Raw genomic sequence first — 16,236 nt, 5'->3', positions numbered from 1 at the left:
TCCTCCACCTGAGTCCTATTGAGGTGCTCTCCATTATAAGGAGTCCTGTGAATCAATGTGATCTGTTTACTGTAAAGAATGCGTTCACTGCATTGTTTTGTTATCTTCATGAGGAAGCCGGGAGACATTCATTTTGGTTCTCTGTTTTAGAAAGGTGTTCTCCTCTTGAAGACTTGTTTGCCTCTGATCTTAAGGACACTTTGAAGCACACCGAGCAGGGGTCTGCAGACTTCTTTGATAAAGGGCAAGATAGTAAATATTTTCAGCTTTGCAGGGCAGAGTCTCTCTCGCAGCCACTCAACTCTCTGTGGTAGCAGCCACAGACAGTGTGTAAGCGATTGGATGTGGCTGTGTTCCAGTACAACTTCATTTACAAAAACAGGTCTCAGGCCAACCCCCGATAGAGATATTCATGGTTTTTGTGTTTCTCTCTCAAAGGCTAACTATCAGAAAAGCTTAGAGTCAAATCTGAATCCTGCTTCTAGCAAATATGTACCTACACATTTAGTGTACTAATATCACCCTTACTTACCAGTTTTTACCCTGTATTCTCACATTTCTATTCCATTCCATTTGTCATAATTTTAGCTCCTATCTTGACTTTATCTTCTTTCACTCTTTTTTGTTGTTGTTGTTGTTTTTGTTTTTGGAATGGGATAGGACTGTAAATAAATTGATTGTATCTTCCTAGCTTAGAAATCAGGACTTGAGAAACCACTTCTGACTCAAAGTTCAATCTATGTGGTTAAATAGGGAAGCAGACCATAAGATGTACGCCCAGTGGTGCACGTTGCTGACTCGCAAGCTATGTGCAGGCTTTAGCAGTTGGTGTGGTGATGTGTGTTCTCTAACCTGAGATGTTGAGAGAAGGGCAGAGAAGAGGACTTCTTGTAGCCACAAAGTTTCATTCCTTCCTCTATCATTGTTGTAGCATTTCTTTTAAGTGAAAACAGCCTTTTTGGTTTGCAAGCCTAACTCTGGCAGGAAGACAAATTATTTTTTTACAGTATCAGACACACGGTTTCCTGTGTATGTTTAACTTGCTAGCAGAACATCTCAGCCAGCTGGTTCCCTCTGGACTCATTGTGTCCTTAATGTCGTTGCTTTACGCCATCCAGCAAAGCCACTCTGTGTATTGATCACATGCCTCGAGCATTTTGTTGACTTCCGTTGCTTTCTGAGTAAGGCAAGTCTTAGAAATGCTGCCCTCTTTCTCCCAAATCTCATTTTGTGTTTGTTCAGCTCCAACACCAGGGAGCTGGCTTCTTGGGGAAATGGTTAGTTCTTGCATGTAAGAAATGAAAAGAGTAAATGGTGTTTTGGTAGCTCTGGGGGATTTTAGGCATGCTGCCCTGGAACTGCACTCACGCCTCAAAATAGCTGGCTTTCCAGCTGTGCATTTTTGTTTCAAAAGAAACAAACCAGATTTACTTTCTGGTCCAAATGCAGAAGGAAAACTAAGTGTGGAAATATGGTTGCGAAAAGTTGTTACAAGAGGAAGAAAATTATGGATTAAAGTTGCTAGTCTCATTCCTGAGAAGAGAAATCAGTTATTTGAGGTGATGACTCACAGCTGAAGTAGCCTTTGGTTGTGAACCTTGGTTAGAAAGCACACTTGGAATTCATCAATATGGCCCTGGTCTGGCCAAGGAAATAATAAAGATTTGCATGCTAGAGGACACTGTGATTCAGTTGAAGGAAGCTTAGAATGTATTTAAACTGAATTAAGGCAAAAGCAACTCACTTTTTTTTTTTTTTTCTTAAGTAGCGAAGTAAACAAAGCTGCACTAAGGCCAGATGTGATTTCTGGTTATGAATATTTGTACTCTAAAACCTCATTCTGATATGAATCAGCAGAGTGGAATCCAGTATGGACACAGGCTGTCTCAAATTCCATCCACTGGCTATGAGCGACCAAGAAAGCAATCGGACCCATACTGCTGGTGCTGTAGCAAGGTTCTGGTGGTTCCTCTGCAGCCTCAGGTCTCTCCCACTGCGGCCTCCATGTGTTCCATAAACTCCACTCCCATAAGTAGTGGCAAGAAGGGTGCACCGAGACTTTTTGCTGCTTTGCACGTGTCTCAGTGTCCCACCAGAGGGAAAAAAAGGCTCAAGGAGTTAGCTAACCACTGTGAAATTGACTTTTATTTCCACCCACATATACTCCAGAGACTATATTCACCACCATTTGGACATCTGGATGACTTGCCTTTGGAAAGTCTTTCTTTATTCTAAATCACTCCTGCATGTTACCTGTTATGGAAAATATCAATTTTGCCATTACAAGATATGCTTTAAAAAAAAAAATTAGCTTTTAGAGAAATAATTTATATTTGCTTATCTACTTTTAAAAATATACATATATATGACTTTTGTTGCCTAATTAGAGGATATAGTTGGTTCCAATGTCAAGAATAATTTATCTGAAATTTAGTCATTAAAATTATTTCCATGTCTTCCATTTTCCAGGCCCCATCCTATTCAAAATACCTTCCACCAGGCTGATGTAGTCATTCTTAGCCTTGGCTGCATACTGGAAACACCTGAGGAGCTTTAAAAAACTACTCATTAACTGGGTCTTACTCCTGCAGTTTCTGACTTAATTGGTCTGGGGCCTGGTATCAGGAATTATTTTTTAATTCTTCAAGATATTTTAATACGCAGCCAACATTGGGAACCACTGGACTCAAGACATTTTGTTCTGCCAAATCTTTTTATATTTTTTATCACGTTCCTCATGTAACCTGAAAAGGGCTGGTAACAATTAAAGAATGGCAACTACCGCAGGAAGGAGCCAAAATTCTGCCTTCGAAGGTTAGAGGGGGAGAAAAACCAACACCTGTTTTACCCCATCCACGGAGGAATAACAAGACTTTTTAAGTGGGGATATTATTTTTTTTCTACAACAATTTACAGGCAATTGCTTTAGAACAAGGTCAAGGGTCTCATTGGGAATAGGCATCTTAGCTTTTAAAACTGATTAAACTATACATTAAAGGAAAGCACATTTTAAACCTTAATGTGTCCAAAAGGTTGGATGGCAAGGTTTGGGTGCCACTGCCTTGTCAGAGACAAGGCAGGACCAGGAAGGCTGTGTGCGTGATTTTAGGAGGTAAAGAAACTCAGGTGGGAAGGAATTGCAGAAGCCTGTGGTTCACCTGGAAAGCCAGAGAGAGAGAGAGGATGTATTTTGGTGACCTAACAGGTATTGTGAATAATGAATATGCTTTCCAAAGGGATCTGGTCTCCCTGTTGGAGAGGTTCCTGAAATAACTTAAGAAATGCATCTTGCTTTCAGGTTTCCTGAGAACATGAGGGCCCCTAGACAGAATACAAGGTTATAATTCAGACAGCCAGCCAGAAAAAGAATTAAAGAATCAGGGCAGGTGTGGGGATCCTAACAAAGCCTAAGCTTTTAGTAGTCAGAAGACTTTTCTGTGTAATAACACGGAAAAGAAAATGGAAAAAAAAAAAAAAAATCTTGCTCCAAAGAACATGTATCAGGTTTGAAGCTCTCTCTGTGGAGGGACAGATGTGTCATCATTTCTTGGACAAAGCCTGGTACGTTGTAGGTACCCTCCTAATGTTTGTTGCCCTCCTTTTAAAGTCAGAGTAAGAGAGGTAGCAAGAATCTATATCCTAAGGAGGAAACATAAAGTGAAAATCACAGTGGAAAGGATGCCTAAAAGAGCAAAGGCTAAATCAGGGTTTTAATTGCCTGAAATGACCAATTTTCCAAAACTTGTCAAGTAGTTGTAAAATCAGACATATAGGTTCAAACAATCAATTGCAAAGGAGCACTTATCAAAACAGTGGCTGGGAATCTGCTCCTGTGATGAAGACCCCAGGGTGTAGAGGTAAGTTAAGGTCATTCTGAAATCTGGATGATCTTGCTGAAAGAGTCAAAACAGAAAGAAGAAACCATCAAGAGCCTTAAACTGCACTCGGTGGAAGAGGAGGGGAGGGTCCTGCTGTAATCTTTGCTACACAGATTACATTCCAAGTATTATATCTGTGTTTAGCAAAACACATGATGAAGAATCTTAAATAGCCAAGCTTGGTTTCGGAGAATAGATCACTTTAGCTGTAGAAAAAAGGTCCTGGCATTTATTGGGTGTTATATGCTGGGCAGGCTGATTTTAGGGTCTGATAAATATGTCAGACTTTAGAGTCTCATAAATATATCTCTTGAAAAGTAACCGAAGAAAACATGGCTGTTCAACCTGAAAATGAAGTGATTTAGGGGATATGAGTTTAATGTCCAGCAGGAGTTTAAGTGTTCTCATCCCATAGAAAATTGATTCATTTTGTTGCTTTTTGCTTTAGAGAACAGCAGAAAGGCCAGTAATAGAAGTACACAGAAGGTCCATTTGACTTAATGTAAAGAATAATTTTAAAAATATCCCAATATTTAGACTTTATCCCAATATATCTACAGTTAGAAATATTGTGATTTGATTAAGGAATGATAACAAAGCAGTGGTGTCCTTCTACCATAACATTTTCAGGCAGAGGTTTTACTTTTACCTCTCATGGGAATTCTAAAAGAGGTTATCATACTGGATTAGAATACATGCAAGGCTTTTCCATCTGGGAGAGAGATAAGAGGGAAATAATACAAAGGGGACTGTGCCATGGGATAGGAGAGGTGGAGAATAGCTTTGTTCTGAAATATGTGCAGTTGGAGTAAAACAACCACACTGATTGGAGAGAATACTTCTTTCATCATTTGGGGAAAAAATACTCTCAAACTATATCCAGAATGTCGAAGAGTGCTGTCAATAGCTAGAAGTTAAATGAAATCCTTCATTGCTAGTGAGCTTACTGTCCTTGCATTGTTTAATTAAAATGACTTTTTATTGTTTGCTTAAATTGGTGTGCTTTTTACTAGGATGATGGATGGGGAAGCATATCTCATTCTACATTCCTCCACCAGTTAATTGACTAGAAAATTATCATGCACTATTTTCTTATTGGCTAGTGCTGAATAAAACCGTAAGAGTTTTGCTAAACTCTTTAGCAAAAATAAAATTTACCTCTGAAACTTGAATGTGTAAATGAATCACTGCGAGAACTTTTAAATGCAGATTCTGATTCAGTTAGTTGAGGACAGCGCTAAGACTCTGCATTTCCCTTAAGTTCCCAGGGGATGCTGATGGCTGCTGGTCTGGGGACACACTTAGAATAATGAGATGACAAGTTATTCTGTATGTAACATGCCAACAAAATTTTTAAAGGTGCAGAAAATGATGGCAAGATCTTTGAACTCTGCAGTGTGAAGTATATATGTGAGTGCTTAGCTTTCGCTTTCTTTCTGTGTGTGTGTGTGTGTGTGTGTGTACACTCAGACACAGATACCTTCACATATATACATCTGAATATATATACATTCCAGTCCGTATTCAGATCTCTTCAAGGTTATGGGTCTGTTGTTTCAATTCAGCATCCAGTCAAGGACAACACATTAGAATTGATTGTTTTGCCTCTACAGCGTGTTTTTGGTTTTCATGACATTGACTTTGATTTGACTAGGTCTAGACCATTTCATTTACTTTATAAAGGCACTTTCTAGATTTGTCTGATGATTTGATTAATTCACATTAAACATTTCTGTAAAGAGTCTACTGGTGTTTTTATTGTAGGAAGTTTTTTTTAAAACAGTAATTCTGCAAAAAAACAAGGTTTTGCATTTATATTCAGTCATATTAGTAGCAAGAAGACTGCAGATACATACTTGGATGATAAAACCAGTCAGAAAACTCAAGAAAATGATAACTATAAAAGTCAGGAATAGTGATTACTTTTTAGAGGAAGGGAGGGATCTCTGATTGAGTTGGGGAACATGAACTGACTTTTGGGATGGTCAGCAAAGTTATATTTTCTGACCTGACCAGTGGTTACAAGAGTGTTGACCTTATATGGCCGGGTGCGGTGGCTCAAGCCTGTAATCCCAGCACTTTGGGAGGCCGAGACGGGTGGATCACGAGGTCAGGAGATCGAGACCATCCTGGCTAACACAGGTGAAACCCCGTCTCTACTAAAAAAATACAAAAAACTAGCCGGGCGAGGTGGCGGGCGCCTGTAGTCCCAGCTACTCGGGAGGCTGAGGCAGGAGAATGGCGTAAACCCGGGAGGCGGAGCTTGCAGTGAGCTGAGATCCGGCCACTGCACTCCAGCCTGGGCGACAGAGCAAGATTCTGTCTCAAAAAAAAAAAAAAAAAAAAAAAGAGTGTTGACCTTATAATAATTCACTAAGCCAGACAGTTGTTTTATGTACTTTTCTCTATCTGTGTTTTATTTTGGAATGAATTCTTTTTCATAAGAGAGAAATCAGAGTAATTTCTCTGATTCTGAAGGCCATATCATGCTCTTGGGCTAAGTATATTATTTTAAATTACCCTTAGGAGAAAGGAAAGAGACAGAGAAGGCTAACTTTTTTTTTTTTTTTTTTTTTTTTGGAGTCAGGGTCTCGTTCTGTTGCCCAGGCTAAAATGCAGTGGCGCCATTATAGCTCACTCTATAGTCTTGAACTTCCGAGCTCAAGTGATCCTCTTGCCTCAGCCTTTTAAGTAGCTCAGATTACATGCCCACACCACCACATCCAGCTAATTTTTTTGTTTTTATACAGACAGGGTCTCACTATATTGCCCAGACTGGTGTCAAACTCCCTGGGCTCAAGTGATCTTCCCACCTCAGCCTCGCAAAGTGCTGGGATTACAGGTGTGAGCCACCATGTCTGCCCCCATTTTTGTTTTTTTAATCATCTGAGTGGTTTCAAAGCTTTTGTTCTTTCCATACCACCAAGCTGTCTCCTTAACAATGAACTCTGAGATCCATTTAATAATTCTGAAAATTTCCAGTCACTTCTGTCACACATAGAGGCCAGACTTAGTTGCAAATAAGGAGCCATTTGCAAATATCAGAGTCTTGTTACATAAATATTTTTTTAAAGACAAATGTCAAATTCTTTTTTTTATCTGTCTTCCAAAGATAAGTGTTAATATACCATAAAAAAGTACGAACTGACAGAAAACCTCAAGGGGAAATCCTGTGGTATACTTTCCTTCGGAGTGATTGAAAAGTAAACAATTTGTCTTATAACTTTAGTATGCATGTGCGCACGCACGCACATGCGCGTGCACGCACACACACGTTGCTCTTAGCCTCTTTTAAATCCTTTGTTATGCCAACACTAGTTCCTAAAAGGAACTTAAAACTGAACCTCCCTAATTCACTATTTTAAATAAAAGTCACTTGGTTAAAAAAAAAAAAATTAAATTAAGGCCAACTTGGTAAATAAAATCCTCTGTGGATCAGTTAATGTGTCTTGATAAAAAGCAAATCAACATAGCTGAACTTGGGAGATAGGGTCCTACTTTAATATTTGAAGTAGTTTGGCAATTCCTCCACTCCATAAAGGAGTTTAGGGCAAAAATTTAGTGGGATACGTGGATGATAGTTTTTCACACACCTTGGTGTATTAGTACACTACTGAGCCTCAGATGCCAAGAGAGATTTTTGTGAAGTTGGCAGTGAAGCTCTAACCACAAGAATGTTCACATGCCAGCATGTTCACCTAAAGCAAGAGTATATATACAACTGGCTGAGATCCAAAAAAGGAAACTATGCTCAAGAGAGATAGCTGAGGGGAAGGAAGAACTTCCTGTCTCAAGTCATGTTAATTATAACATTAAAAGGACAGCATTCATTTATTGAGTACTTACTAGGAACAGCTTTTACTTAGCAAGAATACTTATTTACTAAGTAGACAAAAATGTTGTAGAACCAACCAAGGCTCAGTATCCTCCTCTGTAAAACGGGGGTAAGAGAATCTAACTCATATATTGGGTTGTTGGAGAAATAAAGTAGATCATGTTTACAAAATAAGTTGCCCAGTGCCTAACCCAACAAAGCACATCATATATGAGTTATCTTTATTATTGTTACAAGATTTCGAAGGAGGGCTTCTCATTCTCCACTGCGGAGCTGCCTTCCCCCTCCACAGAAGCTCTGGCAGCACCTACAGTTGTCCATGTGCAGCACAACAAATCAAGCCGGGCAGATCTACCATTGGCACTAGTTACCAACTTCCTAGAGAGGCCCATCAGTCCCAAAATCCCCGCTCTAGGAGTCCTGGAGAAGAGACTAAAACCCAAATGCCTTCACTCTGCCAAGGGAGCTTCCCTTTTTTATGTGTATGTGCTATGGACTTCTTGAAGTAAGGAAGCCTGTGGACCGACCCCTTCTCACTATGATAGTTTTTAAATGCATAAAATAGAACACGAAGTATGTCAGAGAAAACGAATTACACTGACATACAATGATCAAGTATTTTAAAAATGAATTTGTGTTACAGTAATATGTGTTTCTGTAGTAATGCTTTAAATAACAATAGCAGCAGATCTAAACAACTGAAATGTCTAAATGATGAGTGTAAGCCACATGCTGAGATGTCTGCAACAACAAAGTCATAGGTACAGCTAATACTAGGAAATATTAATTTTTCATTAAAGGTTAGAGAAAACAAAAAAGATGCAATTTTTGCCCATTCAGATTCACAGACCCACTGAACCCTATTTACCGAGCCCAGGCTAAAAATGTTTACTATTATGGCCTCATTTTGTATGGGCCTTGGAGAAATTCCACCCTTATTTTTCATGCCCTTCAGAGCTAGATCTAGTTCGATGCTATTTCTATTCACGGAATGTTCTAATAGTGCAACAATTATGTTTTGAGCTCTGCTAAGGTCTAGGCCATGAGAATAGGCTCTGAGAAAAGAAAAAGATTTTGGGGTTCTCCTTCACATAAAACTTTTTATTTCCTGGCAGGAAAAGGATGCATATTTACAGAGACACTGCTAAACTGTGCTTCTTAGTTCAGAGCAAAGGAAATAGTCCCCATACCCAAAATATACTCCTTTAGACACATTATACAAGAATTGCCAGTGTCACTCGGTGGATGGCTGTAAAATCACTTAGTCCAGGCTACACTAAAGAAAAACACTTCATCAAATTGGGACCCCCGACCCCCGCCCGCATACACACAGGGTCTTGCTCTGTTACCCAGGCTGGAATGCAGTGGCAGGATCATAGTGTGCTGCAGCCTTGAACTCCTGCCTCAAGTAAAGTAATCCTCCTGCCTCAACCGCCCTAGTAGCTGGGACTACAGGAAACACCACAGTGCCTGGCTAATTTTTTCTTTTTTTTTTTTCCAGTTTGTGTAGAGACAGTCTCACTATGTTGCCCAGGCTGGTCTCGAACTCCTGGGCTCAAGTGATCCTCCCGCCAAAGTGCTAGGATTTCAGGCGTGAGCCACCACACCCAGCCTAAAGTCATTGTCATTCTTAGTTGGCTCTCACCAATATGAAGTTAAGAGATCAGGCATGGGATTGAGATCAGAAGTCTCTCCAGTCAGGCAGTGCTCATTTTAAATACCAGCTTTGCTGTTGCCTAAATTTATCATCTTGGAAAATTACTTCATATCCCCCTAGAGGAGCCTGTTCTATAATCGATAAACCCCGATCCACCCCACCATCTCTCGCTCAGCCTATATACTGCCATCTTCAGCAAACCTCAACAAGAGATATAAAGTAAGCACAAACTGTCTGACCTTTAGCTTCCCTATCTGTCAAATGGGGTTTATAATAATAGCAGTTTCTATCTCATAGGGTTTTTCTGTCAATTAAATTTAAATATTTTATAAAATCCTTAGCACACAGCCAGAAACTTAGTAAGTGTTCTGTTCATGAGTTTCTCTGTAACTGGAGGCTGATGAAAAGAAACATTTCCTGTTGATCTCCGAGTAAAGGAGATGCTGGCTTGTACCTACACCTAGAGTTGTTGGGTTTTCTAGTAGCAACCCAAGGGTTAATACTGCCAGAGGGTGTGGGTGGCTTCTGTTTAGATAAAGCCACATCCCAAAGCTTCCTTCCAGCCTTGGTTGCTATTGTTAGAGGTTTTCACCACCTCTTTGAAGTTTCAAGATTGACAGATGTTATTCAAGAATTCCTCCTCCCGCCAAAAGTTTTTTAAGTGTAAGTTTTCTAAAGAAATAACAGGAAATTTTAAGAGAAAGTAAAACTTTGGTTTCTGACATTGAACTGGGGATTTCTAGAATCTTCCTCAGTCAGTGCTGCACATAAACTTAAGGGGATTTCTGTTTTTGTGTTTCCTTTAGGCTAGAAAGGAATTGAAATGAGCAAAGAAGACTGTTTTTATAGATAGTTAGGAATTATAAAATTAGCCATGATGAATCAACATTTCATTTGGACGTTTTAGTGAATTAAGGACACAGCTAAGTAATTATGCAGTTAATATTTTTAAATTTTTTCAAATTTCATTTTCTCATATGTGAAAAAAAATTGACTACATATTCACATTTGGCCAAAGTGAAGTCTCCAGATTCTGCCCATGAGGTTATTAAAGTAACACCTCTAGAACAGGGGGTCAGCAAAGCTTTTCTGCGAAGGACCAGACAGGAAATATTTTAGGCTTTCTGGGCCAGATAAGATCTCTGTTGCACGAACCTCTTAGTTTTATTGTTTTTTAAACAACTGTTTAAAAATGCGGGGAAAATCATTCTTAGGTCATAGGACTATACAAAAGCAGGCCATGGGCTCTTGAGCCATAGTTTGTCAAACCTAGCTATAAAATATTAGAAATTTGAGAAATATCATTGCACATAAGTTATCATTCAGTTTCTAAAACACGTTTGTTGAATACCATAAATTGCCCCATTCTGCCCCGGGTGCTGGGTACAGCATGGTGACCAAATAGATCTGGCCACTACCCTGCTTTGTCAGGAGAGAAGCAATCAGATAATCAAGTGGATTTATGATTATAAGACATTCCATGTAGTTACAGACACAGAGAATGGAGACAAATGGGTACTTCAAGCAAACACATTCATTGGATACCACAGATAATAGAGGTAGTTTCAGGGAGGGAACATTGTGGAAGTGGTAAGTCAAAGTGGAAATGCCGACTGCTGGATCGGCTGTTGTGTTTGAACATTAGTTCATCTGCCCCCTTAATTTTGTTCTCCAGGTTTATACTTTGCTGGACAACAGGGACAGTCCATACATCTCCACAAGAGCATCCTTTTTTCTTTTGCTTTTGAATCGTTCTGAAATTGCTTTGTCCCACCCCATTTCTGCCCTACTCTTGCCTGTTCTTTGTTCCAATCCAAGCCTCCCAGTGTAAGAATTTATGTTTTTAAGGGTCGGTCACCAAATTTTCTCTTTCCCTATATTTTTTAAATGTATTCATGTATCTTTCCAAAAAATGTTAATTTTTTTCTCTTGGTTTCTGGAATTCTGATATTTTGAGGTTACTTCTCTGGTTACTAGACCCAAGATTTTCATGTAGAATATACAGTCAGTGGAAGTTGGCATTTCTACTTAGACTTACCTTAAGAACAAGTAATCATATTAAACCTTAAAAATTGATATATACTAACTTCATTTCTCACTGTGTTTTGTTAAATGAAAGTACCAGATTCTGGGCCAGGTGCAGTGGCTCACGCCTGTAATCCCAGCACTTTGGGAGGCCAAGGTGGGCGGATCATGAGGTCAGGAGTTCGAGACCAGCCTGGCCAACATGGTGAAACCCCGTCTCTACTAAAAATACAAAAAAAAAAAAAAAAAATAGCTGGGCGTAGTGGTGCATGCCTGTAATCCCAGCTACTTGGGAGGCTGAGGCAGGAGGTGAGATTGCAGTGAGCAGAGATCACGCCACTGCACTCCAGCCTGGGTGACAGAGCAAAACTCCATCTTGAGAAAAAAAAAAAAAAAAAAAAAAAACCATGAAAGTATCAGATGCTGTATATAACCTGGGGTTCATCATCGTGAGCCAGGAAAATTTAGGACATGAACACACACGAGTTTAGGAGAGGAGTTTAATAAGCAGAAGAGAAGAGAAGGAGAAACAACTCTCTATATATAGAGAAAGGAGTCTCCAAGCAGAAACCACGGGCTGGCGGTGAATGTGCTGGATTTTATAGTCCGGTTTGAGGAGGCGGTGTCTGATTTACATAGGGCTCACAGATTGGTTCAATCAGGTATGACGTTTACATGGTGCATGGGGAAGACTGGTCACCCCACCCTAATCTTATGCAAATAGACTTTCCAGTTGATCAGCACCATCTTGTCTGCTCTTTACTGTACACATGGCTGACAGAGAAGGGAAGATGGAGCTACTGTCTTGAACATGTCCTTAGTTCCTGCCGGCATTCACCCGTGCAAGCTCCCAGCTTGCCTGTCTGTGTCTGAAGCTCGACTTTACAGGCTGCTGTTTGTTAGAAAATGATTTGGGGCTGCTTTTCATTAAAAAGAAAAGCCTTACCTTGGACTCCCATACCCTTACTATCTGCCCAAGTAATTTCTTCTTAACTCTTTTATCAATATCATTTAGGTGTAATGGGTTCCCCTTGAGAGAATTTGATTATATCCTCATTCCACCTGGACTATATTCTCATCACTTTTTTTTTTTTTCTCTTCAAACACCTACTGTAGGTGAAAACTGACAATTGAATAATCAAAAGATTCTTCTCTGACATGGAGTTTGTTTCCCTACCACCTACCTGTTTTTCCCTTTCTATTCCCCAGGTGCAGGGTGGTCAGTATGGGAGAATTATTCTTCCTTAGATAGATCATATATTCTTTCTCCTAAACATAGCACTCTTTCCACTCATCACTGACTTTTCCCATTCTTCAGAGACCAACTTAAAGGCAAAATTTTGCTACTGTGCCTTCCATGTTTCTCTAAACTTTTCCGCATTCCACTAATATATAGATTGCATTGTACGTTTAGCCCCTATCCCAGATGCCATTTATTCCTTATTTGTATATATGCCCTAAGTCCTCACTTTGGGACCCTCACGCAGACCTCACTTTGGGTCTGTGGTCAGCTGTGTTGTACAGCAGGGTATCTTGACTTCATGTCTCGCACTACATGGATGTATTCATTCCTGTGTCTCCCTCTAAAGAGATTTACTTTGTTGAAATCCTGTTGTCTCTCCGGGTTGTCATCTTGCATAGCATTCGACATAATCCACATCTGATCCATGAGAATCACAGACTTGTTGGACTCACCAATGCTTCTCCTAACAAGGTTTTGGAGTGCAGGCCCTGTTCATACAACTGTCTCCTCAGTAGACTGACAGGACCCCTGGCCACCTATGTCTCTTAGTTTTAGGTTTTTCCAAGAATGGGTGTGGCCACAGCCGTATGTCCCACAGATTCACACAGGTCAAGCTGTTAAAATAGTCTCCTTGAGACCCTCTCAGGACTGAGGAGACAACAGTGAGGGCAGTGCCATGCTCATCATAGACACTCAGTAGTGATATATTTAATGAATGATTCCAGGATCTGAGCATGCAGCCTGCTGATTAATGGTACTTTGGAGGGCAGATAGATGACACATAATGCAGTAGAATTCTGGCATGTTTGCCCAATGAAAACAGCCCAGCACAAGCTCCCATTGAACTACAGCTGCCTTTTGCTGTCTCCTGTCCACTGTCTGTTTCTTTTCATGTCCTTCTTCCAAAGAGGAAAACTATTTCACCAGAGCCAACAAGGCCAGCATATGAACCAAAGTTTGATGCACAAGATATTATAGTTAGATATCTGGTGCTGAGGACTCTCCTCATCCACCCACAGGGGCCTGCTTCAGAATTCCAAGTCATAAAACTGCAGCATTTCCATTTTTAAGTTATCTTACCTTTGTGGCAATGTTTCCATTGTTGCTATTAAATATTTCAGTTCCATGAAACTACAATTTACATGCACACTGAAAAGAGAAATGTTGGGTGGTGTAAGATAACTGTCCAAAGAGATCCTTTCCACGGACTCCTCTCCCTGTCACCCGTAGGCCTAGGGTAGCCTGAATGCTGATCAGAGCAGAGCAAGTTGGAGCTTGAAAAAGAGCAAAGATTTTGGTGGAAACTGTGGCATGCTCTGTGTTTTTACCAGATATCATACATGCAAGTTTTTTGAAGGCAGAAGCTGTGTCATTTTTTTCCATGTTCCCAATGTCCTGAGCTTCGATAACACTCAATAAATGCTTTGTCTTTTTATTTGGCAGTATTGAGGATCTGCTGTATGCTAAGTGCAATTTACTGTAGTGAAGAAGATGTGGTCCACTGCCAGCATGGAGTTCCCTGTCTGTGGGGGATGGAGAAAGTAGGGAAAGACAGATGTGAAATCAAGAGGTGGAGTCATAGGTCATTTAATTTAAGTTGCACTGAATTGTTACCTAGGAAAGGTATAAAGTGCTATGAAAATGTATAAAATAAGACAATTTTCCAAGTTTTTCTAGGTCTCTCTTAAAGAGTGACATTTAAGCTGAAGTTTGAAGGAAGAGGAGGAGATGTCAAATAGATGGCCAGAGGCAGGGAAGACTGAACGAGTGTGCACTGGCATCCCTGAAATAACAATTAACAATGTAGTATCTACAAAAACTATACAGATGCTAAAATCTATAGATGCTCAGGCATGAACCCACTTCCTGACAGTACATACCTACCACATCCAACTCCTTCTCTCCTTGTTTTGTTTCCCCATCAGAATACAACACCAGCAATCCTGACTTGTTGCTAGTCATATTTCAAGTGACAGGCATCAGCCTCCTGCCACCACTGGGAGTTGCCATATCTGTCATCATCATCTTCTACTGCTACCGTGTTAATCGGCAGCAGAAGCTGAGTTCATCCTGGGAAGCTGGCAAGGCACGGAAGCTCATGGACTTCAGCGAGCACTGTGCCATCATCCTGGAAGACGACCGCTCTGACATCAGCTCCACATGCGCCAACAACATCAACCACAACACAGAGCTGCTGCCCATTGAACTGGACACCCTGGTGGGAAAAGGTCGCTTTGCTGAGGTCTATAAGGCCAAGCTGAAGCAGAACACTTCAGAGCAGTTTGAGACAGTGGCAGTCAAGATCTTTCCCTATGAGGAGTATGCCTCTTGGAAGACGGAGAAGGACATCTTCTCAGACATCAACCTGAAGCATGAGAACATACTCCAGTTCCTGACAGCTGAGGAGCGGAAGACGGAGTTGGGGAAACAGTACTGGCTGATCACTGCCTTCCATGCCAAGGGCAACCTACAGGAGTACCTGATGCGGCATGTCATCAGCTGGGAGGACCTGCGCAAGCTGGGCAGCTCCCTCGCCCGGGGCATTGCTCACCTCCACAGTGATCACACTCCGTGCGGGAGGCCCAAGATGCCCATCGTGCACAGGGACCTCAAGAGCTCCAATATCCTCGTGAAGAACGACCTGACCTGCTGCCTCTGTGACTTTGGGCTATCCCTGCGTCTGGACCCTACCCTGTCCGTGGATGACCTGGCTAACAGCGGCCAGGTAAGTTAGAGAGGGTGCTAGATCCCCTTTACCTTGAGCCTGGCCTCACCCAACCTCTTGATCCATATCTCCTGGCTCTTATCTCAAACAGCCCTATACTCTGGACACTGGTCTAGGGAATCTAGCCAAAGTACCGAGTCTACCTTGAGCATGCTCTGCTCTCTCCTGCCTGAGCATTTTTGCTAATGGACAGCATTTCTCCTCCTGTCTTCAAATCCCTCCCAATTCAACACATTTTTTCCTCCTGGATCAATTCTCATTTCTCTTCCAGCAAATGTTTTTTCTTTTTTTCAAGCACTGTTAGTACTTTACCTCTATTTTTTTTCCCTCTCTTATGGTTGTACTCAGTCCTTTCTACTCTATATTAGCTGTAGTTGTGTTGGTTTCTTTGTATTATTCTTTGTATTAATAGGATCGTGGAAGGCCTATTAATAGCGTCATGGATCTCCCTGAAGTCCAAATCTACATCCACATGGTCACCCAAGATACCTAGCACAATGCCTTGAACATTGAAAGTAAAATAAGTACTTGTCAACTGAGTGAGCGCTTCTGCTCTTGAAGCCCTCTCACAGATTAAAATGGAAATGTTTTTGGCTAAGAAACTATTGGAAGGTGATTAGAAATCACCACAACATCTCTTATAAATGACAAGCCCAGTGTTTTCACACAGTGGAGTCTGTGGAGAGCAGCACTGTCTTTAGCCAGGTGGCAGGACACACTTTGAAGCATTCGGTTACTGCTCAGTCAGCCCTGTGTCCATGGCAGCACACACAGTGTTGAGGTAAACATCGAAACATGGGCAGCCTAATGTGCCAGAGTAATGAGCCATGCAATGACCTCTTGAGAAGAAAAATTGTTTCTAATGCATGCCAA

The 16,236-nt window shown here is 40.9% G+C and overlaps 1 protein-coding gene across 3 annotated transcripts in view; it reads left to right on the top strand.

Moving 5' to 3' along the window:
• The window catches only part of TGFBR2 (transforming growth factor beta receptor 2), an 86,664-nt gene that overhangs the window by 50,106 nt on the left and 20,322 nt on the right, over nt 1-16,236 (top strand). For all 3 annotated transcript variants that reach the window (XM_030932625.1, XM_010354469.2, XM_010354470.2), the window contains one exon: nt 14,564-15,363. In XM_030932625.1, the coding sequence (XP_030788485.1) occupies nt 14,564-15,363 (800 nt within the window). The remainder of the gene's footprint in view (nt 1-14,563; nt 15,364-16,236) is intronic.

Source organism: Rhinopithecus roxellana, chromosome 1 (genome assembly GCF_007565055.1).
Source record: "Rhinopithecus roxellana isolate Shanxi Qingling chromosome 1, ASM756505v1, whole genome shotgun sequence".
In the NCBI taxonomy this organism is placed as follows: Eukaryota; Metazoa; Chordata; class Mammalia; order Primates; family Cercopithecidae; genus Rhinopithecus; species Rhinopithecus roxellana.
This window is presented reverse-complemented; position numbering and strand designations above follow the sequence as displayed.